The sequence below is a fragment of the Schistocerca gregaria genome, chromosome 8 (assembly GCF_023897955.1).
Source record: "Schistocerca gregaria isolate iqSchGreg1 chromosome 8, iqSchGreg1.2, whole genome shotgun sequence".
NCBI classification, from domain to species: domain Eukaryota; kingdom Metazoa; phylum Arthropoda; class Insecta; order Orthoptera; family Acrididae; genus Schistocerca; species Schistocerca gregaria.
The window spans coordinates 186,127,769-186,152,445 of NC_064927.1; the positions used below are offsets into that span (position 1 = coordinate 186,127,769).

The 24,677-nt window shown below is 38.3% G+C and overlaps 1 protein-coding gene across 2 annotated transcripts; it reads left to right on the top strand.

Annotated features, from left to right (window-relative positions):
- Nucleotides 1-9,597: 9,597 nt before the first annotated feature.
- On the top strand, nucleotides 9,598-23,719 carry LOC126284153 (sodium/bile acid cotransporter 7-like). 2 transcript variants are annotated; one of them, XM_049982874.1, is made up of 6 exons: nucleotides 9,598-9,747; nucleotides 9,846-10,065; nucleotides 10,139-10,286; nucleotides 10,365-10,611; nucleotides 15,935-16,060; nucleotides 22,985-23,719. In XM_049982874.1, the coding sequence occupies exons 1-6, from the start codon at nucleotides 9,606-9,608 to the stop codon at nucleotides 23,140-23,142; spliced, it is 1,041 nt and encodes a 346-aa protein (XP_049838831.1). In that variant the 5' UTR covers nucleotides 9,598-9,605; the 3' UTR covers nucleotides 23,143-23,719. The 2 variants fall into 2 exon arrangements, with proteins under 2 accessions (XP_049838831.1, XP_049838833.1); XM_049982876.1 differs by lacking the exon at nucleotides 22,985-23,719 and adding an exon at nucleotides 16,543-17,997.
- The last annotated feature ends 958 nt before the right edge of the window (nucleotides 23,720-24,677 follow it).

Consider the following 24,677-nt stretch of genomic DNA (forward strand, 5'->3'; position numbering starts at 1 on the left):
TTCAAGTTAGGGAAGGAGAAACAGGCAGACAAAAAATCTGAGGAAAAATGTGATAGTTACAAAGAATATAGAAGTTTGCATCTTACATTTGCCTGAAGATCAACCCAACCCATTGGCAAGTAATTACTAAAAACTTACAAAATATTTTACAGTGTACAACAAGCAAGGAGACTGGTATTGAAGGTAGGCTTATTCTTTTTCAGGTTTTATGCTAGTAGTCCTTTGCAAAATGTTGGTTTAGGAAAGTGGTGCTGTTCTGTCTTACTGACAAATTTCCCTACATATTTCACCTCTCCTGATATTTTTCAACACACACACCCAGGAGTTGAAGAAAGTTTGTGTTTATTATATAGGTACCAATACTGATTTGGAATGCAGCTTTCTGGTGGTACAACTTTGCTTTGCACTTACATTATATTTGTTCACAGCAGCTGTGGGTCTATACATGTAATTTGTCTTTTGAATTTTGTTTATGTTAAAATATCGCCTTGAAATCTGAAGAGTACACATATTAAAAGATAAACTTAGTCCTGTTAGCAAGCTACAGGTCATTCATATCAGTTTGTCACATAATGAAACAACTAAATACTTGCTAGCCTTTCCTGGTATCAGCATATTTGACTAATTTGTATTTTACCTGACAGCCTATAATTGTTAACAACTGTTATGTAAACTATATACCCTATTTTGCCATGTGTATTTTACCATTTCTTCTTAATGTATGTATGTAAACATATTCAATATTACATCACATACTAACTTGAAAACTAATTACAAGAAGTAGTATAATGTCATTCAAATGTATCCTGTCTATCACAAACAGAGCATGGTATAATGTCTGCCACAGTATGTTCATGTAGACAATTTCCAATATAAATCATTTTACAGTATTATAATGTATCAGAAGTACAAACCCATATGAGTTGTAATTAATTTTGTATGAGAAAATACAATCACTCAAGTTGAATTTGATTTGTGTATGTGTTCAAATCCGCTATCTTACTGACAACTCAATGTGTGATGTCATTAAAGCTGTGCTGTGGCCTTGAGTTTATGAGGGCATTTTCTGTAGCATTAATTTCAAAATAACTCAGTTTGCAAAGGAAGATATTGTGATTCACACAGTAGAATGCCTCAGATAGGTCACAGAGAATTACAGCTGGTGATACTTTATTATTTAATACTTGTAAAATTAGTTGAGTGAATGTGTAAAAAGCATTCTCAGTAGAGCAACTTTTCTTAAGTCCAAACTGAGATTAACTGAGGATATTATTGTTGCTCAGGTGGAATGCTATTCTAGAATACAGCACTTTTTTAGTTGTGAATAAAGTCGGTAGTTATTGGCATCTCTTCTAAGATGTTTATTATAGAGGGATTTAACACTGTCATATTTCAATCTATCTTCACTGTAAGTCTGGGATTTCCATGAAAATCGTTTGAGATAGATGCCATCTTGCATAACCAACAGAAGTTAAAAGATATATCTAAAGTAATTACTTGTTCACTGGTCTGGAAGAGAGCAACTTCTTTTAATTTCAATATTTGATTTGATACCGTTCTTGTAACATATAAAATATGCAGTTCATGACATAAATTCTGGGGTTATTCTTTTTTCTGATGATATCATGATATTGGGCATCTGCATGATAACAACTGAACCAACTTGATTTTGGTAAAAGGTTACATTTTGAACGAGGTCATTAAAAATACTAAATATAGAATTCAAAATGAAATAAGTGACATATTTCACGAGATTATAAACTTCTATACTGAATATCGCATTATACATAAGTTTCTGGATATTATAAGTGGCAAATACTTGCTGCATGTAGTTATATACATTGTTTATTCCATTGAGTAAGCAGTTGTGTATATGCAAACATGATTAAACTGAATATCTGATGTGGAAAATTATATGTCATATCAGTTCTCTAAAAAAATATAGCTCTCTGTATGATAGGCGATAAGAGACCTGTTTAAAACCCTCAGATTCTTAAAAATATTAACAATGTGATTACAGGAATTAACAGCAAAGAGCTGGCCATAATAACAACCTTTCTACTGGTACAAGTGAAGCTCATGAGTCACACCTGGACAGCTCAGTCAGTAAGAGCACTGTCACAAAAAGAAGTTTCTGGGTTCAGATCTTGGGCCACTGCATAATTTTAATGTGATGGGAAGTTCCAAAACAGCGCATGTTCTGTAACAAAATGACCAATTCACGCTAAAAACACTCCAGCCCCTTCACTGAGACTGTAAGTAAGCCATTTATACCACAACTTCATCTCTTCGAGGTCTGTTGATCCAGCAAGGGTATGCAGGACAGCTTCTGTGAAGTATGGAAAGTAGGAGAAAGGTGCTGGTGGATTCAAGCAGTCAAGTTGGTTGTGAGTCGTCCACGTTATCTGTCAGAAAGACAATTATTTGCAGACGCCAAGGTTCTAAGTACCAGTCTTAGTAGAGCACAAAGTTTTAATACAATTGATAGTTTCAAAATAGCACCTATTCTGCTGTAGATTGAAAGATTTGTTTTAAGACCACCTTCTTTATAAATGTGCAACAATCAATTCAGTACGATCTGCTCAAAAAATCTGAGTATAATGTACACACTTTTTCTTTGTCACTTTGCTTCATGATCACCTGAGTCAGTAGAAGTACGAATACTTTGTGTTGAAAGTGGTTTTTCTTTGGTCACTATGAACCTGTTCAGTAAAACAGCATTGTGGCTGTATTGCAAAGTAGTTGAAAAGTAATAATTTTAGTACTATGTATTATATATTGATCTGGACCTCATTGTTGAACTTACCTACTATTAATTTGTGCTGTTCAAATTATTATTGCTATGCAGTGTGATATGATGTTGTTTTAATTTTTTGTTCAATTTGATGCACAGTATCTGAAAGGATATTCCTCAAACTGAATTTTACAGCATTAGAATTTGGACAATTAATTCTTCTAAATACATTTAGATATTTTTACGTCAGTCTTACTTCATGATATTAGTCATACAAAACCTTTGCATATTTTTCTGAAAATTAACCTCAGAATCTACAACAATATTAACTGACCTTTCAGTGCAAAGGCATTACATAATGATGCATGGGGAGTAGACCCCACATAGTGCAAGGCACAGTGCTGTTGTTGGATAACAGTCTGCAACTGTTGTATTGTAATTTGAAGTGATGGGAAATTTTTCGTAAATACACTCATGCTCATAAATTAATGATAATTGCAGAATGTGGTGCCACACAACGTGGCACTACACAAAACTGGCGCTAATAGCATAGGCACATTGGGAACACACACGACACAGATCTGTAAGTCCATGGTATTGGTGATAAGTTGAGAAAACAGTCCCGAAACACATGTGTTACAAAACGCCACTGTTCCCTGTGCATGTACCCTGACATCAATACGGGATATGATCACCATGCACATGTATACAGGTAGCACAACAGGTTGCTGGGGTATAGCTTCCCATTATTGCACCAGTGCCTGTCGGAGCTCTTGAAGTGTCCTAGGTGTTTGAAGACGTGCAGCGATATGTCGACCGAGAGCATTCCACACGTGCTCGAGGGGTTTAGGTCTGGAGAACAGGCACCTGTTACAGTTCCTCTGTCAAATACATGCAGGGGTGTATGTGCACCAATCATAATCCCACCATACACCATCAAACCATTACCTCCAAACAGGTCCCTTTCAAGGACAATTAGGGGGTTGGTATCTAGTTCCTGGTTCACGCCAGATGAAAACTCAGCGAGAATCACTGTTCAGACTATACCTGGACTCGTCTGTGAACATAACCTGGGACCACTATTCCAATGACCATGTACCGTGTTCTTGATACCAGCCTTTATGGGCTTTCCTGTGACCAGGGATCAGTGGAATGCACCTTGCAGGTCTCCGGGAGAATAAACCATGTCTGTTCAGTTGTCTGTAGGCTGTGTGTGTCTGGAGACAACTGTTCCAGATGCAGCAGTAAGGACCCAAGCAAGGCTACCTGCAGTACTACGTGGCCATCTGCGGGCACTGATGGTGAGATATCGGTCTTCTTGTGGTTTTGTACGGTGTTGACATCCCATACTGTAGTGCCTGGACACGTTTCCTGTCTGATGGGATAGTTGCCATAATCTTTGTGGCACACGGCCAGCCCCTGGTACGACCTGCTGTGTTTGACCAGCTTCCAGTCGCCCTAGTATTGTACCCCTCATAATGTCACCTCTATGTGTTCTTTGAGCCATTTTCAACACACAGCCACCATTAGCACGTCTGAAAAAGTCTGCACACATACTCATGGCGCCATACTCTGACATGCACCAACAACTTCTACATATGTGGACTGCTGTCAGCGCCACCGAGCGACAACCGTAGGACACATGCACCACATGGTCATACCCCGAGGTGATTTAAACCCGTATACCGCCCACTAGAGCATTGTTTCACCATGTATCAGTATTATCCTTAATTTATGAGCGTGAGTGTTGTAATCTAAAGTGAAGGTTCTAAGTTGTCACAGCACTTTGGAGTGTTAATGATAACACCATTCCAGTTTCGATTATAGGAAATATTTATGCGTTCATAATTTGTGTGTGTCATTTCAGCTTTCCATGCTTCATATGAATCATAAAGTATAAGTCCTGTTTAACTGGAGCCCATTCTGCATTATTTTCTTCACATCATTTCTTTTTTTGCAGTCTTTTGCAGGATGAAGACACACCACTTAACTAATAATTTGTATAGTCCTACACAAAAGTAAAAATTACAGACATTCAAATCGAAATAAGATTATCTGTTTCGAAATCTTAAATTCAAGTATGATGCTATCTTACAATTCTTATAGCTGCAATTATCTAAGGATAAGCCTATTAACTCAACTTTTATTGACTACTCAGTAATGAACTGTACAGGATACTACTTCAAATTATCTCAGTGTAAACTTGATGTAATAATACAATAACACTTTTAATTTGTATTACGTAAATGATGCACTTGATTTAAATGTTGAAATTTTTCGTTAGTTTACAGTGTGAGCACTGGAGAATCACCAGTATGAGTGGTCATTGGAAACACATGGGATGTTAAGGGTCATTCACACTTGATGGATAGAAACAGAAAATCACGTCAAAATATTCCACAAAGCATTACAAATGGCGAAATCCCCACAGGTCGTCAATTGGACGGAATGGTACGAAACAAGAATTTTCCGTGATGGAGTTTGGAAGGTAGGAGACGGATACTGGCAGAAGTAAAGCTGTGAGTAGCGGGCGTGAGTCGTGCTTCGGTAGCTCAGTTGGTAGAGCACTTGCCCGCGAAAGGCAAAGGTCCGGAGTTCAAGTCTCAGTCGGGCACACAGTTTTAATCTGCCAGGAAGTTTTATTTTCGCCATGCTCACGCAAGTTATAGTTATTACCAGACTTTGTGAGAAATTGCGATTGTTGAGATATAATTCCTCAGAAAACGATAGATGATCTAGATTTTACATTATCTGAACAGAACTGACAACTACGCTGTGTGTAAATAAAAACACAAAATTATGAAGCAATATTTTGTTAATAACATTTTATTAGGTCAAAAGGCCAGCTTTATTGAAGCAGAAAAATGTGTTTCGCAAAAGAAAGTAATGAATCAGGTAAGCAGACTTTACATATTCCCCTATAAATACTGTACTGTTTCATGTACTCTTAAGACTATTTCTTGCTAGTAAATAAATGCTGATATTTTTGTAACTTTATTTCCCTTTTCAGCAATTTAGGATATAAAATTGGCCCACAACGTCTGTTATGAAGTTTGCTTTGGCCATTAATTAACTTTATAGTTGCTAGTTCCTTAATTCCGACAATATATTCCAACGTTTTACGTGACAGATGGTGTCTCATAACCTCACTTTCGCCTTTGGGTATTGGGCTAAATGAACTGACTTCATTTAAATGTTCCATCCAGTGTGAACGTCACATGAGAGTTCCTTCCGCTCTGTTAGGTCTAGTGTGGATTGGCATCCCACAACTGAATGTTACCTATGGTGTGTGTTGTTCTGTTAGTATTCTCATTGCTAATATGTCTGCCTTTGCCAAAACAGACATAAGGTCTGATAGGATCGCTGCAATCGATAATTTTACAATGGAACTTTTAATCTGTCTTGATTGCAAAATGTTTATTCATATGGCTGGTATCGGTTCCTCTACAATCATCTTCAGATCTGTAACGATAATGGTACTAATTTACCATTTCAAGAATGTAAACCTCTTTCACTCTACCTAATGAACATAAAATGTACCAGAATGTACCTGATATTACAAAAATCTACTGAATACAGAATGTGCATATACAATGTAACAAATGTACCAGACGCCACCTGTAGGTAATAGTGTTATAATCAATATAAATGATGTGCATTCCACCAACCAATTTTATGTGACACAGCATGTGCAAGTTGCTGTATTTGGACGGGTTACTCCTGTAACCGAAATATCAGGTATGTTGTGGTACATTTGATGTTGATTAGATAGGGTGAAAAAGGCTTGCATTCGAGAAATGGTAAATTAGTATCATTATCGTTACAGATCTGAAGATAGTTCTAAAGGAACCGAAACCTGTGATATGAATAAACATTTTGCAATCAAGATGGATTAAAAGTTTCAATGTCTGCCTTTGCTTCTCTAACTGTACTGTCTAACGACGTTGCGACTTAAATAACATCGTCGTTGTACACGGGTAGCAATAAAAAGGAAAAGAATGCCCACTTTCTTTGCGGAAACAACATGGAATCATCGCCAGTCGTATGTACAGCTCGCTTAATATCGATGTTGTTGTTGTTGTTCTTGTTGTGGTCTTCAGTCCTGAGACTGGTTTGATGCAGCTCTCCATGCTACTCTATCCTGTGTAAGCTTCTTCATCTCCCAGTACCTACTGCAACCTACATCCTTCTGAATCTGCTTAGTGTATTCATCTCTTGGTCTCCCTCTACGATTTTTACCCTCCACACTGCCCTCCAATGCTAAATTTGTGATCCCTTGATGCCTCAAAACATGTCCTACAAACCGGTCCCTTCTTTTTGTCAAGTTGTGCCACAAACTCCTCTTCTCACCAATTCTATTCAATACCTCCTAATTTGTCATGTGATCTACCCATCTAATCTTCAGAATTCTTCTGTAGCACCACATTTCGAAAGCTTTTCTACTCTTCTTATCCAAACCATTTATCATCCACGTTTCACTTCTATACATGGCTACACTCCATACAAATACTTTGAGAAACGACTTCCTGACACTTAATTCTATACTCGATGTTAACAAATTTCTCTTCTTCAGAAACACTTTCCTTGCCATTGCCTGTCTACATTTTATATCCTCTCTACTTCGACCATCATCAGTTATTTTACTTCCTAAATAGCAAAACTCCTATACTACTTTAAGTGTCTCATTTCCTAATCTAATTCCCTCAGCATCACCCATTTTAATTTGACTACATTCCATTATCCTAGTTTTGCTTTTGTTGATCTTCATCTTATATCCTCCTTTTAAGACACTGTCCATTCCGTTCAACTGCTCTTCCAAGTCCTTTGCTTTCTCTGACAAAATTACAATATCATTGGCGAACCTCAAAGTTTTTATTTCTTCACCATGAATTTTAATACCTACTCCAAATTTTTCTTTTGTTTCCTTTACTGCTTGCTCAATATACAGATTGAATAACATCGGGGAAAGGCTACAACCTTGTCTCACACCCTTCCCAACCATTGCTTCCCTTTCATACCCCTCGACTCTTATAACTGCCATCTGGTTTCTGTACAAATTGTAAATAGCCTTACGCTCCCTGTATTTTACGCCTGCCACCTTCAGAATTTGAAAGAGAGTATTCCAGTTAAGCTTTCTCTAAGTCTGCAAATGCTAGCAATGTAGGTTTGCCTTTTCTTAATCTTTCTTCTAAGATAAGTCTTAAGGTTAGTATTGCCTCACGTGTTCCAACATTTCTACGGAATCCAAACTGATCTTCCCCGAGGTCCACTTATACCAGTTTTTCCATTCGTCTGTAAAGAATTCGCGTTAGTATTTTGCAGCTGTGGCTTATTAAACTGATAGTTCGGTAATTTTCACATCTGTCAACACCTGCTTTCTTTGGGATTGGAATTATTATATTCTTCTTAAAGTCTGATGGTATTTCGGCTTTCTCATACATCTTGCTCACCAGCTGGTAGAGTTTTGTCATGACTGGCTCTCCCAAGGCCGTCAGTAGTTCTAATGGAATGTTGTCTACTCCGGGGGCCTTGTTTCGACTCAGGTCTTTCAGTGCTCTGTCAAACTCTTCACGCAGTATCTTACCTCCTGTTTAGTCTTCATCTACATCCTCTTCCACTTCCATAATATTGTCCTCAAGTACATCGCCCTTGTATAAACCCTCTATATACTCCTTCCACCTTTCCTTCTTTGCTTAGAACTGGGATTCCATCTGAGCTCTTGATATTAATACAAGTAGTTCTCTTCTCTCCAAAGGTCTCTTTAATTTTCCTGTAGGCAGTGTCTATCTTACCCCTTGTGAGATAAGCCTCCACATCCTTAGACTTGTCCTCTAGCCATCCCTGCTTAGCCATTTTGCACTTCCTGTTGATCTCATTTTTGAGACGTTTGTATTCCTTTTTGCCTGCTCATTTTCTGCATTTTTATATTTTCTCCTTTCATCAATTAAATTCAATATTTCTTCTGTTACCCAAGGATTTCTATTAGCCCTCGTCTTTTTACCTACTTGATTGTCTGTTGCCTTCACTACTTCATCCCTCAGAGCTACCCATTCTTCTTCTACTGTATTTCTTTCCCCCATTCATGTCAATTGTTCCCTCATGCTCTCCTGAAACTCTGTAAAACCTCTGGTTTAGTCAGTTTATCCAGGTCCCATCTCCTTAAATTAGCACCTTTTTGCAGTTTCTTCAGTTTTAATCTACAGTTTGTAACCAATAGATTGTGGTCACAGTCAACATCTGCCCCTGGAAATGTCTTACAATTAAAACCTGGTTCCTAAATCTCTGTGTTACCATTATATAATCTATCTTATACCTTTTAGTATCTCCAGGATTCTTCCATGTATACAACCTTCTTTTATGATTCTTGAAAAAAGTGTTAACTATGATTAAGTTATGCTCTGTGCAAAATTCTACCAGACGGCTTCCTCTTTCATTTCTTCCTCCCAATCCATATTCATCTACTATGTTTCCTTCTCTCCCTTTTCCTACTGACGAATTCCACTCGCCCATGACAATTAAATTTTAATCTCCCTTCATTACCTGAATAATTTCTTTTATCTCATCATACATTTCATCAATTTCTTCATCATCTGCAGAGCTAGTTGGCATATAAACTTGTGCTACTGTAGTAGGCGTGGGCTTTGTGTCTAGCTTGGCCACAATAATGGGTTCACTATGCTGTTTATAGTAGCTTATCCGCACTCCTATTTTCTTATTCATTACTCCTATTTCATTTTGTATTTATAACCCTGTATTCACCTGACCAAAAGTCAAGCTGCATGCCCTCAGGAAAAATTACGGCTGTATTTTCCCGTTGCTTTTAATATCGATATCACATCGATACTTCATATGTCTTTGACCGAAGCTCGTTATGTGTATCGTTGATGTGTTTATATTTACTTACTGTATGGTGATGGCAAGAAGCAGGAAAATTTTGAAATACTGGTTTCTTATCGCTGTTTTAGTAGTTATTTTCATTGCTGAAATCGTACCCCATTTAACTGCTGATGGCGGTTGGTTAATATTTCTATTAGCTAACATGCTGTGTTCTTGAGACTGCCAGAAATTATAATGCTGTTTGTTTGTTATTATTATGTTTTTTTAAAAAAAGGTTTACCGTGGCCCGACACCAGCGCGAAGTACGGAACAGTACCAATCGTATTTCTTTTAAGTGGCTTAACTCTTCCAACCGATAATCTGTTGACTGCTGCCAAACAGTATGATTTACATTTCGTCACCCAGTGTTTTTCACTTTTATTTACTCCACTCTTCGTCAAACTTTTGACTGTTATTCTTGCGCCAACTGGTGTGGATGATTGGATTATGAAAGGGTACCTTGCATTTGTATTTCCAGTAATGGAGTATACAGAGGCCGCTCGAGGCAGCTTAATGTTTCCAGTGAAGTTTTATCATTTCTAGCAGTATGCCTGTCTCATCGTCATCCGTCGTGGCTACTATTTGTGCAGACGGCAACGAGGCAGCTGCAATAGTAAACTGTATTGTTGGTGCACTTCTTGGAATGATAACGACGCCACTTATATTGCTGATACTGGTATGTTTCCTTCGGTGGGCATTCATACCTTCTTTTTGTATAACAGCGGTTTGTGTTATTCTTATTTCATTTTTACAGATAAGATCAGCAGCAGTGGTTTCACCTGTCAAATCATTGCATGACCTAATTCTCACTGTGGGCATACCACTGCTTGTTGGGCAAATTGTTCGCAAAGTAACTGGAATGAGACTGCAACAAAGTATTGCATTGAAGATTAGACAGTTGGCGTTACTGATGACTGTGTTTATAACCTTTTGTGACATCTTTATGTCACATCTAGATGTAGAATTACAGCCCATTAATGTACTAGTTTCAGTTTTCTCAGGTAAGCGGCACTGCACAAAAGGTGTAAACCTAAGGCTAAAGTTACGTTTTAGATGCCCCACCCCCTCCACGCCGATTCTGATTGAGCGCAGCAGAGTTCTAGGTTATGTTGGAAGGTGACAGTTTGGTTTTGAGTTGGCTAAGCCAATGAATGCGAAAGCAGATCTGGTTTTGGTAACAAATAGACCAGTAGCCAAGCCTAATGTTCATGTCCGTGCTGTGTTGAAAAAAATTAAAAGGGGGGTTCCAGTATGTAATTTTTACGTGCACCTGGAGTTCCCACTTATCGTGAACAGTCGCCTTATCACTTAGGCTATCCGAGCATGCTCCGCAGACGAATAAAATCTTCCATATGTGATTCTGTCTACATTCTTGAGTCATAATCTTTGGAATTACGGGAGTGTCCGATTCCACCAGTCTTCTTTGACCCTGACTTCATCACTATGGCAGAAACCCAATTTTAAGCGTCTTGGGAGTCTTAGGGTGACGACAAGATAAATATAATAGTAAGAAAAGGAAGAAAAAAAATGATCCTAAAAAATAAAAAAATTCAACATTCTGCTACACCAACATAATCTGCAGGAATAGACCACTTCCCTTGACTTATATAGGTCAACCACAGGTGACAATACCAAAACACCAACACCTACAACTACGGAAATGGGAATCAGGCATTTCCGGTGACCTATATAGGTCAGTCACAACTACTGACACCAAAACACCTACAACTAGGAAAAATAAAACTAAAACCACAACCTCAAAATCTCACAAGCCAAACATCCCTATATAAATTAAAACACATTCGGTACACCATAAATACACAAAACATCACAACAAGAGAAAAAGAAAATTACTTACCACCAACAAACTCCGGCACTGCAAACTAGGTTGGCCAGCACATCTCCCTCCCCAACTCACACAGGCACAAATTGAACATCTTCCCACACTACAAACAACAAACCAATAACACCAAACAAAAATGCCAAACATAAACAACAACAACAAAAAAATGATAACTCATTGAAAAAACTTCCAAACCTTCTGTTTGGAATTACAAGAACTGCCAACAACTTCACACATCTAGTACCAAGGCTCAAGTGAACCAAACACAACACATTATACTCAGCACACACACACACACACACACACACACACACACACACACACACACACACACACACACACACACACTCTCCACCTGAGGGCACCATGAAACACAACAAGACAACATCTACAAACACAACCAACTCACAAACACCGTGCCTTAATGACGTCACACACCACAACACACTTACGTCATGGGTCAAAGCAGACAGGTGGAACCACACCCTTCCATTGACCCTAGTCTTTTGTTGGTGTTAAAGGTGGAGGGTGACCACACCAGAATCTACTAACCACTGATATGCAAACTGCTTAACCATAGAACACTAAAAGGGGGGGAGGGGGTGTAACTACGTTGTTACCAAACTGATGTAAATTTTACTGTTTCATATTTTGTTCAATGGAGGTCATAATCTATAGTTCATGCACTAGTTAATTACAATTATAAGGTCTCCAATAGCATGCTACATACAAAATTTCCTGTTTACACACACTATGACAATACCAAATTGGTCCTTAAATTTGAGCTATATAGCTCAACTGGTATTGTTGATAGCAGTTATGGGTAAGTGGCATAACGTCAAATATCTTATACCTGGCAGTAAGCCATATGTTTTTTTGTAAGACCAAATATTGAAGCAAATCTATAATATTCTTAAAGCACTCTCAGTCTTAGGATTCCAGCACCAAATGGGAGAAAATATTGAGGGATTCTTCTAATTTAGTCAAAGCTATGCCCTATATGTAGGTTACATGTTTTAAATAGGTAAATTAGACAGAAAAGTTAGTCTGGCCCTAAAATCTTATTGATTCTTTTAGTTTATTTAAAAATTTAGATATACAAGAAAGTTTTGTACATATAATGGACAAGTTTTGACTTTTGTAGCTCAACTGAAAAAACTGATACCAAAATAGTAAAACAGCACAAGCAAAATCAAAAGGCGAGACCAATACACTCCACCAAAACTTGTGAAAATTAACAAAGGCAGTATCAACATTATTAGTTGACCTGTCTGCAGTACCACAAAGCCAAAACTTGCTTATATGACTAATACAGAAAACCTAACCTCAGGTAAAACAAACTCCATGATACCCACCAATCACAAACCAACATTATCACCAGCAACTAACATCGCAGTCCAAACTTTCTTAAAAAATACCGTTTACACCAGTTTTGATAAACAAGAAAAACACTGTTACTGACACCCTACAGTCATAAAGGAAGTCGTGGTGATTTAGTACACCATGGACATAGTCAGTCAACTTCTACTGTGAATAAAAAATGTTGCGACAGGGCATAATGTCACTTATGATACTACACCTGCATACTGCGGACGTAATAGGTCAATTGGAGTGCTTCTACAATGACAAACTGTGCTATGCTACCTCTACTTCATTCAGGGTCTTTACTTAGGCCTACCTTAATGGTGATTGTGTTGATGACAACTCTTGCTTGTGAACTAGTTTCCAAAGTGAAAAGAGTCTCATTGCTATACCAAGTGACAATCAATATGGAGTCTTGTACATTATTTGCATTCAGAAAAAGGCAATTTATACTACAAAAGCTGGTTAATGGATCTTCACGGTTTAGATCACAAATTCTCATTTCAGTGCGACAGATGTCAGACATCATATATGGATTCTCTTAGTGGAATATCATAGTACACCATGTGCCAGATAGAGAACTCCACCACAAGGAATTCAGATTACTAGACCCTTTGCTCAAATAAATGTTGCAAATAGCTCAGGCATTGTAACTCATTTAACAGGCTGAGGCACAAATAGAGCAATCTCAAAAATTAGAAAAATAGTATGCATCAAAAAGTTTGTCATTTGTGGGCATTTCAAATAATAGTACAGTGTGAAGGCAATGACCATTTTCAGCCAGCTATAAGCACCTACCAAGCAAACATTACTACCATCTTGGCAGCAAACTGAAACTTGCCATGTAGCAGGACACATCATAGGCAGCCAGCAGTTTGTGCACTTAATGTTTTTCCTTTCAAATGACCAACATAAGAAATGTTCCCATAGTGCAAACCACCAGTATTGTGCCAAAGGAGGCCATTTAGCAGCTGTATGCAGTAGCAAGCAAGCATAGTATTTCTCAGAAGATTCAGATAGTCAAATTGACATTAACACACTGGAAACTATTTTGTTATCCAGATTCTGATAAACCATTTATAATATCAGCAACGAGTGTCTTTCTGCTACACACTGGTGCTACAGTGACTCCTGTCAGCTTTGAAACTTATCACCAAACCACCTCCATGCCATTATCCTGAGCTAACCATCATTTTGTGTTGTTGAAACTGTCATTGTAGCCCTTTATGTGAACCAAGAGGGGGAGGGGAAATTAAGTATCTGGTAGCATTATAAATACTTCAGCACCAGAAATATATATGCAGCTGCGGGGGGGGGGGAAGTCACTCGCCCAAGAGGTTGCATGCTGCCAGCAGCGAATGAGATGAACATTTTGTAAGCCACAAGGGGATGGGCACTCACGCCTTACCACAGGTAAGACATATCACTACAGAATTATTTGTTGCTTATGGTATTTTTCCTGCTTGTGTCTGTGTACTAGAGCTGTTGGACTGTTTCTGTGGTGCAAAACTTAGTGATATTACTTGAACTTTGCAGATGATTTTGCCTTGAATTATTGGTGACTGTGCTGTGGACAGTTCTTTAATACAAACTGGTTTTCAAAGTAAATAAACTTTAATTCATGCACCAAGTGATATTCATTGGTCAGTGTAGCAAATTATTAGTATTCTGCACTAAAGTGTGATTGTGGGCTAGCATTGAAACAGGATACACTATACAGACTGAAAATAAAATAAAGTGGAATTAAATGGGACAGTTATAAGCAAGAGATACAAAAATGTGTATGCAATACAAAACGCTGTATGTCTACAGAAGGCATACTATCAATTCTCTGCAGATTTTAATGGCTACATCCCTGGAATTCCACACTGTACGCATTCCTTACGTATTATTATAACTTGGCAAAACTGAAACATTTCTGCACATTGTTTTACACTGCACCACCTGGCGGTAGCCTTTGTGGGTTTCTGTCAGCACTTTCAAGTGCGTGTGCATGTCTGTATAATGCATCCTTTAATTTTGGTTGAAGATGGAATACATATTCCTAGTGCTGTACTATGATGCTAGAAACAAAATGATTCTATATCTCTATGTTGTCAATAGTTTCAGTAGTTCATTATCAATACCAAGGGAGTATGTCATTTGAATGGTTTATCCAACTGCTCTCTGCGAACACCATGTTTCTTGTGTGTGACTAAATGGGCTAACTGTTCCTGTTATTCCAATGGAAAAATTGCCTGTAAGGAAGTATTGGGTATGCTTTCTTGTTAGATATCACCAATTTTGTGAAGTGATCACCTGTATCAGCAGCAGAAGTTTTTTTTTTTTTTAATTAAACACTGACAGTAACTTTTTATGCGCATCAAGTTGTTTTATGTATCACTTCCTTCAGTAAGTGTTTGCAGACTGCAATTAAGACATTTCTTGAACTCTTATATTCTTGAAAACAAACAAATAAATAAACTTATTTAATTGGATAGATAAAAAAAATCTACTCAACCAAGCGGTGACAGAACACACACAAACTGTTGTGACTGGCAAGCTTTCGGAGCCAGTGGCTCCTTCTTCAGGCAGAAGGGTTGAAAGGGAAGGAAGAAGAGTGAAGAAAAAGGACTGGAGAGGTCTAGGAAAATGGGTAGATTTTGGGAAAGTCACCCAGAACAGCAGATCATGGGAGACTTACCGTACTTCTCATCCTGCATTGTAAGTCTCCCTTGACCTGTGGTTGTGGGCAACTTTCCCAAAATCTACCCCTTTTCCTAGATCTCTCCAGTCCTTCTGCTTCTTCGTTCTTCCTCTTCCTTCACCTTCAACCCTGAAGAAGGAGCCACTGACTCTGAAAGCTTGGCAATCACAACAGTCTTTAATGTGTAAGTACTGCCGCCACTTGGTGAGTAGATTTTTTTTATCTATCCAATTAAATAATTTTATCAATAATTGATTGTTTTTGTTGTTATAAAAAATAAATAAAATGCATTGGTATAAGTCTTTCTTCAGCCATGTGCCTATTATAATGCTCATATGGTATTTTGAAATTTATTTTGATGTATGTGCAAAATGTTGAAATTGATATGTTTCCTACTAACAGAAAACATTAAATTAGTTTAATGCTGTTGCAGTGGTAATTCTACAAATGACATTGCTACTTCTCATTTTTTGGACAACCAGATATCTGCCATCAAAGTTTTCACTACAGGACACAAAGGCAATTATGTTCTGTTCAACACACAAGTCTCTCTCCCTTGGTGAGCCATTCTAGTTATGTTTAATTTGACGCATGAAGGCACTCCCAAAAATGTTTTGTAAATATTACTCAATTTTTCTTTCTTTTTTATATATTTTGCTCCAGGTATCTGCTTAAAAATGCAAAGGCTGACTGAAATATTTCAAGCATTGCTAAGTCAAATTTCTGTTCACTCTAAAGAGTAATAGAGGGAATCAGTGTCTTGGAAGAAAGAAGCATTTGAGAAGGCCTTTCCCTTGACATTTTTTTAAATCTGTGAAATGAACGTTAATTTCTTTGTATAGCCTTACTTTCAAGTACTCATGCATTTGTTTTCCAGAAAATCAAGATCTACTGTAATATTCATTTATGTGTTTCTGTCAGCCTTGACATAATTTTCATAACTGTGGCATGTGGAGACATCATATGTGTCATATCTAGATGTCAGACATTTTTTATTGATTTTCTTGTTGTTAATCCGCATTTTTTTCTGTTATTACATAGGGCAAGCTTTAAATAAAGTACCAAAGTATTTTTGGTTTGGTGTTGATGAAGGGCACTATATGCAATAAAGAAATAATGTCAGCTTATGGTAAGAGGCATGTTTGTGAGTGAGGTGTAAAAATTATTCAAATTCTGAATTATGCATGGATGCATGGTTATGTTGTTCCAGACAAAGGTAATGTGAAGCTTCTGCAATTTACTTATTACAGGAGGTATTTACCTGAACAATATTTCATGCATTTTCAGTGTGCAACTTTATTGTTATGTACTATCAAGTGTAGCACTGACTAATTTGTTCCTGCATTTCCTGTTGCATGAGATTTTTGAACTATTTCTAGAAATTGCTTTAGCACTGATATCAAATGTGTCACTGGCTATGTTTATTTTCTGTAATTGTGATGAAGTGTGAAACTTTCAGTTGTTGCTTATAATGCTGTGGAATGATTCATAGTTTTTCCTTCACAGGCTCTACAGTGTCATTTTGTTGCAAATGTATTTTAGTGTAAGTTGTTTGATGTATAATGTTTCAAAAGGTTCCGTGATTTGCAGTCATCCTTAAAACATGATGCATATGATCAAGTTAGCCACCTGAAGTACAGCAAAATCTGAACTTTATACAGCTTTAAACTGTTTTGGTGTATCATTGTCCTTTGATTGTGTTGTCAGAGGAAAATAAACATCCATGATTATGATTTTTGAGAGATAAATAACTATGTAAATGTCTGATGCCTTCTGTAATGCTTGGATATTGGTCACCGTCTGCAAAATCTGAATATAAAGTTTACCTATAAATCTTATTTTGCAGTTGCTCTTGGTGACCAAGACAATGGACTTTAGCATATTGTGTGTCACAACTACGAGAAAATGCTTCATGACTGGACAAAATTAGGATACAAGTATATGCACTCAGATGTTCCCAGGATCCTATAAATGACTTTTACTTTTGGCTTGTTAGTTCTATAAGTGTTAGCGAGACAAACTATCATTTTCTCTCTTATTACAGTAATGCATCTGCAGTATGAACCATCCCACACTCTGAGGAACTGCCAGTTCCAGTTTTTAATGGTTTTGCCTATCCACAGGATAAAGTGAACAACTGAGTTATTGGCCTCAAGGCTGCAAGATGAACTCTACAACTCTGCTAAGTTTCATATTTTCTAAAGTGGGAACAGAAGTTTTAGAATTTCTTCTGAAGAAAATCACTATATTTATTGCCATGAAAATAAAGGCATTAGCAAATTGGCAAGAGATCCTTAATAGTCCATATAAATTGTGATTGTTTCGTGACAGCTCCAAGCACAGTCCTAAGTATGTTCCCTTGCTCAACAGGAAAATATACATTGAAGTGATGAATAAAAAAGTAATGACTGATTTACTAGAACATTATAACCACAACTGTTAATGCTAACAAATCACAGAATCTACATCTGTACTCTGCAAGGCACCTTATGGCATGTGGTGAGTTTACTTTGTATACCACTGTGACTTCCCTCTTTTCCTGACCCAGTTGCGTATTGTTTGCGAGATGAAAGGTTGCTGGTAAGCTCCATATGGGCTGGAATCTCTTTAATTTTATCTGGATCGCCCTTTTCATGAGATATACATAGGAGGAAACAATATATTGAGTGACTTCTAGAAACATACTCTCTCAGAACTTTAACAGTAGACCATACTGCAATGCGGAATGCCTCTCTTGCAGCACCTGTCACTGGGGTTGGCTGAGCATCTCTTTGACACTTTCACTCTTACTAAATAAATTTGTAATGAAATGTACTGCTCTTCTTTGAATCTTCTGTATTATCAGTCTTGTCTGGTATGGATCCCATACTGACAAACAGTATTCAAGTATTGGTTGAACTAGTGTTTTATAAGCTACTTACTTTATTGATGGTCTATATTTCCTGAGAATTCTTCCAGTGAATCTCAGTCTGGCATCTGCTTTACTTGCAGTTAATTTTGTGTGGTTGTTCCACTTCAGATCACTCCCTATGCACAATGCTTCCATCAATTGTTATGCAATAAAGGGTCTTCCTGTGTATATGTTACATTTGTTTATGTTCAGGGCCAACTGCCTCTCCCTGCACCAAGTGTTGATCCTCTGCAGGTTGTCCTGCATATGCTACAATTTTCTAGGTTTATGTCTTCTCTGTATACAACAGCATCATCTGCAAACTGACATTATCTGCTCAGTCATGTATACATATTGTGAAAAGTAATGGTCTTATGCCTTCCAGACGTCAAGGCACAAGCAATCTACCTGTGTGACTCTGGCTGTATCTAGTGGTTTGTAAGTCTCATGGATGAACAGAGTGAATAGTTGAACTGCTAATTAATTCTTTGGCTGGCACATAAACAATACTGATAATGTTTTACCTTTTGGATGAATCCTCCTTTAAAGATATAACAATACCAGAAAAGGAAAGTTGCCACTCACCATATAGCGGAGTTGCGATAGGCACAACAAAAAGATTCTCACAATTATAGCTTTCGGCCATTGAGGCCTTTGTCAGCAGTACACACACACACACACACACACACACACACACACACACACACACACACACACACACACACACGTCTGAAACCACACTGTAAGCAGCAGCACCAGTGCATGATGGAAGTGGCGAGTGGGTGGGGGTAAGGAGGAGACTGGGGCAGGGAGGGGGAGGATAGTATGGTGGGAGTGGCACACAGCGAAGCATAAGTTTAGGTGGAGGGCAGGAGAGAAATAAAAAGATAAAGAAATTAAAATACTGGGTGTGGTGGTGAAATGATGGCTGTGTAGTGCTGGAATGGGAACAGGGAAGGGGCTGCATGGGTGAGGACAGTGACTAACGAAGGTTGAGGCCAGGAGGGTTACAGGAATGTAGGGTGTATTGCAGGGAATGTTCCCACCTGTGTAATTCAGAAAAGCTGGTGGTGGGAAGGATCCATATGGCACAGGCTGTGAAGCAGTCATTGAGATGAGGGATATCATGTTTGGCAGTGTGTTCAGCAACAGAGTGGTCCACTTGTTTGTTGGCCACAGTTTGTTCGTGGCTATTCATGTGGACAGATAGCTTGTTCTTTGTCATGCCTACATAGAATGCAGCACAGTGGTTGCAGCTTAGCTAGTAAATCACATGACTGGTTTCACAGGTAACCCTGTCTATGATGGGATAGGTGATGTTAGTGACCGGACTGGAGTAGGTGGTGGTAGGAGGATGTATGGAACAGGTCATGCATCTAGGTCCATTGCAGGGGTATGAGCCATGAGGTAAGGGATTGAGAGCAGGGGTTGTGTAAGGATGGATGAGTATATTGTGTATGTTTGGTGGACGGCAGAATACCATGGTAGGAGGGATGGGAAGGATATTGGGCAGGACATTCTCATTTCAGGACACAACGAGAGGTAATCAAAACCCTGGCAGAGAATGTAATTCAGTTGCTCCAGTCCCAGATGGTACTGAGTTATGAGTGGAATGCTCATCTGTGGCTGGACTGTGGGACTTTGAGAGGTGGTGGGAGGATAATTACTGTCAGTGAAGGCTTTCAGTGAGATCCTCAGTATATTTTGAGAGGGACTACTTGTCACTGCAGATGCGGCGACCATGGGTGGCTAGGCTGTACAGAAAGGACTTCTTGGTATGGAATGGGTGGCAGCTGTTGAAGTGGAGGTATTGCAGGTGGTTAGTAGGTTTGATATGGACGGAGGTACTGATGTAGCCATCTCTGAGATGGAGGTCAACATCTAGGAAGGTAGCTTTGCAAATGGGGGAGAAGTTGTTGAGGTTCTGGAGGAATGTGAATAAGGTGTCCTCACCTTCAATCCAGACAGCAAATATGTCATCAATAAATCTGAACCAGGTGAGGGGTTTAGGAATCTGTGTTTTTAGGAAGGATTCCTCTAGGTGGCCCATGAATAGGTTAGCATGGGATGGTGCCATGTGGGTGCCCATAGCTGTACCACAGATTTGTTTGTAGGTAATGCCTTCAAAGGAGAAGTAATTTTGGGTGGGGATATAGTTGGTCATGGAGACTAGGAAGAAGGTTGTTGGTTTGGAATCCATAGGGCATCTGGAAAGGCAGTGTTTGATAGTAGTAAGGTCATGGGGATTAGGAATGTTGGTGTACAGGGAGGTAGCATCAATAGTGACGAGCAGGGCACCGTGTGGTATAGGGCAGGAACTGTGGAGAGTCGGTGGAGTAAATGGTTGGTATCTTTTATATAGGAGGATAGGTTCCGGGTAGTAGATTGAAGGTGTTGGTCTATGAGAGCAGAGATTCTCTCAGTGGGGGCACAGTAACCAGATGGCAGCATTCTGTCTCGTGATGGGTAGTGGTCGTGATGTATCAGCTCGTCAGCTTGTATTTTCTTCTCATAATGTTCAGTAGGTTTATATTGGTATTCCACTCTTGAAATAATTGTTTTCTATTGGGTACGTATATTGTGGAACTGCTTATACTTTTTAATAAAAGAAAAAAATGTTGAGATGTTATACACTGAAGTGTTGAAGTTGAACTGTTGAACACACTTCTGAAAAATTACCAAGGAAAGGCAACCTTGAATGTTGCAACACAAACAAACTACAGCATAGAGAAAAATACCAACTTCAGACCGGAAATTAGAATACCAGAATTAGTTCAGCAAAAGTCTTGCTTCAATGTAAAATGCTCTCTTTCCCATGATAATAACAGACAAGATAGCACACCCACCAAGTAGAAGAGAAGTCAGAGTGACACCAGCAGATATGAAGTCTGTTCAAAAAATTCCAAAACTTTGTCTACAAAATTTTTCTACAGTTATCTTTCACTTATTGTGTATGGCCTCCTACGAAATACTCTCCTCCGCAACTGACACACTGCTCCCAATGCAGTTGTGGTATGCCTCACGCTGGATTGCACAAAATGCCATCTGCAAACTTTCCTTTATCTCTTCTATTGTTGCAAATCTTCATCCTTTCAATGCTGTTTTCAACATTAAAAAAAAGTCTGCAGTTGCCAAGTGTGGAGAGTGCAGAGGAGGAGGAGGCAGCACAGTTATTTCATTTTATGTTGCATTAGTTGCACACCAACATGGATGAATGTGCAGGTGCATTATTGTGATGCAAGAGCCATGAACTGTCTCGCCACATTTCAAGCTGTTTCCTTGCCACATTTTCTCGCAGGTGTCATAACACGTCCCGATAATACAATTGATTAACAGTTTGTCCCTGCGGCACGAATTCATCAAGAACTAATCCTTCAAAGTAAAATAAAACTGTCAGCATGGCTTTGACATTTGACCAGATCTAACAAGCTTTTTGGGTTTTTCCAAGATGCTGTGTCTCGATTTCGTGACATGATCCAGCTGAAGTGTTATGTTCTTCTGCAATCTGCTGGACAGGCAGTCTTCGATTGACGTGCACAGTTTCATTGACATTCCTGACATGAGCATTGTCAGTAGATGTCAAAGGGTGTTCTGAATGAGGGTTATCTTCCATCTGGTCATTTTTAAGTCATAGGAACCTTTCGCAACATCGAGTATGTTTTAAGCACTCATCACCATAGGCTTTCTGCTTCATTTGTTGTGTCTCTGTAAAGGCTTTCTTGAGTTTCACACAAAATTTAATGCAGATGCGTTGCTCCTCTCATTCTGCCATCTCGAAATTCACAAACAGTTACACATTAAACACAGGTTTGTGCCGGAATGCCAACTGGATTTTGCTCCCACACACCATAGATTGCAAAATAATGGATTCCAGAATTTTTTGAACAGATCTCATATACCTATTAATGGAAACAATCTGTCTCAGCTTTTGGAACAGAAGTTGTTGAAGCAGTAGGCCTTGGAAATGTAGGAGGAGAGCATATTTAGAACCTACAAAAATAGTGACCATTTTCATGAGAGAAAGGACCTATTAAAAAAGTATATAGTAGCTGGGAGATGACAAGGTTAGTATTCATCTAAACAGTACTCATTTAATATGAGGGAATAGAATGAAAGGCGTGATATTGTGGCAGTAGCCCAAGTGCAAAAGTATCAGGTGAGCATGTACACAGAGAAATGAAAGTGAAAGTGATGTACGATGGAACATTCAGATAAAAGACAGAAGAGGCTGGATACACTAAAAAAAAGCTAGTCATAGAATTACAACCCAGTTTCAGATGAGCTGTTTCTGAAGAAATAAACAGGTAAGTCACTGAACATAGTTTCACATCCCTCTCCAGTGATTTTGATTTATGTTTTCTGTGGTTGCTTAAGGCAAATGCTGGGATGGTTCCATTGAAAGAGCATGGCTGATTTCCTTTGCCATCCTTTTCTATTCTGAGCCTGTGCTCTGCCTCTAATTGGCTTCACTGACCAGAAGTTAATTCCTAATCTTCCTTTCTAGTCATACAGTAAACCTTTTAAACAAAATACTTACTAGTTTTTCATAGTGTTATAAATGTAACAATTGTATATTGAAATGCTTTTTTACAGGAATTCCGATTCTAAGGACAATGTACTCTGGTTATGGGCACCTTTATAGTGCATCACTGCCATTGTTGCTGTACTATCCAAGTCAAATCATACTGGGAGAACTGCTTGGACAGCACATGAAAAACTGGGTAAATTGGGATTCTGGACATGATAAGTAACAAAATGAAGTCTCATGGTGCATCTGGATGAATATATTCAATGAAGATGCAAATTTACCTCCGTCATCACGCAGAAAGACCCAGGAGAAACGATTAACCATAAGAATGTTGTTTCAGTTGAGTAATTTTGAACTTTTTTCCCACATTACCTAATTAGTTGCTCATATTGGTCACTGTACAGAATTCAGAGAACTTAAAAAAACACAATAAACTGCTTAATGTCCCAAGTACTTCATGGTAGATTAAAACTATATGCCAGACTTTGATTCAAATCTAGATCTCTGGTTTTTGTGGCTATGGTTCTATAACCTGAGCTATCTAAACTCACGGTGAATCAGTACAGTACTTCTTTCGTAGTATTAAAACCTAAAAGAGTTCAATGCTACAGCCATGGCCATGAAAACCAGACATTTAGAGTTGAGTAGCCATTAAGTATCCAAGTTTAAAATGGCATAAGGGTCCTTTATTTGTACATAGTCTTTCCACAATGAAAGGTTTGATATGGACATCATAAACTGCTTAAACAAGCACACTAACTATCTGAATTAGGGTAAGTTGCTACCACCACAGAAGGGGGTGCTGAACAGCAGTCAAGCCTATTTGAAAGTACTCTGTTGGCTACTTTTATCTGTGGCATAAAGTCCTACCAGATGAAGTACTACGTCATCTCCAGGCACAGGTGCTCAGTGGGTTCTCAGTCCCAGAAATGGTGTGTGTGTGTGTGTGTGTGTGTGTGTGTGTGTGTGTGTGTGTGATAGCAATCATTGAATTAGAACACTGATGTAGAACTTCGTAGATTGAACAGTTTCCTGAGGAGTGAATGGTAAACAAGGAAGAAAGTACCACACACTCTGGAGGGGGAAATGAGTGACAACACACTTTATTTTTAGGAAGCAGTGATTTGCAACTTATAAATATTTTCAAAAAATCTCGATTTTCACAGTACTTTGCAATGAAGTGACACACACACCTATGGGACAAATCTCACTTTTTTCAAAAGAAGGTAATAGTTGTGGTTAATTAGATGAGAAATGAAATTGGAATTATGGTTAGTTTCTTTGAGGAAAATGCAAGTGTAATGTACACTACTAACAAGGAAGTGAAAGTAGAAAGACCAGGTCGTAAGAGTATGTTGTGCATCTAAATTGTGAAACACTAGTAGAAAATAATATATTTAGCGAAAATAATGATAAGTGGACACTGAGAGCAACAAATAATTCAAAATTTTCTTGCTGGTTTATATGATCCTCTTGATTCTTTTTTTCCATTTTTAATATTTAAATTTGGTTTTTTAAACTCTATCTTCTGCAAAATACAATGTATTTCTTCTTTCAGTTTACTCAAACATGTTCCTATTAACCTTAGGAGGGTGGCTTCTCAAACTTGGAAAATAAATTTCCTGAGAATTGCAGGTGTGATAAGGAAAATGGTGTCGAGAAGTTCCTGACAAATTAATGGCGAGCAGCAGATGTGTGGGGTGGGGTGAGGGTGGGGGGTGAGCCTACTATAATAACGAATTTTCTTTTCTCTCAGCT

Bases quoted from the DNA above. Each gene is read 5' to 3' on its own strand.
- LOC126284153 (XM_049982874.1), top strand. From the start codon at position 9,606: ATGTGTATCGTTGATGTGTTTATATTTACTTACTGTATGGTGATGGCA. The intron at 10,287-10,364 runs GTATGTTTCCTT...TCATTTTTACAG, and splicing joins CACTTATATTGCTGATACTG to ATAAGATCAGCAGCAGTGGT. The intron at 10,612-15,934 runs GTAAGCGGCACT...ATGCTGTTGCAG, and splicing joins ACTAGTTTCAGTTTTCTCAG to TGGTAATTCTACAAATGACA.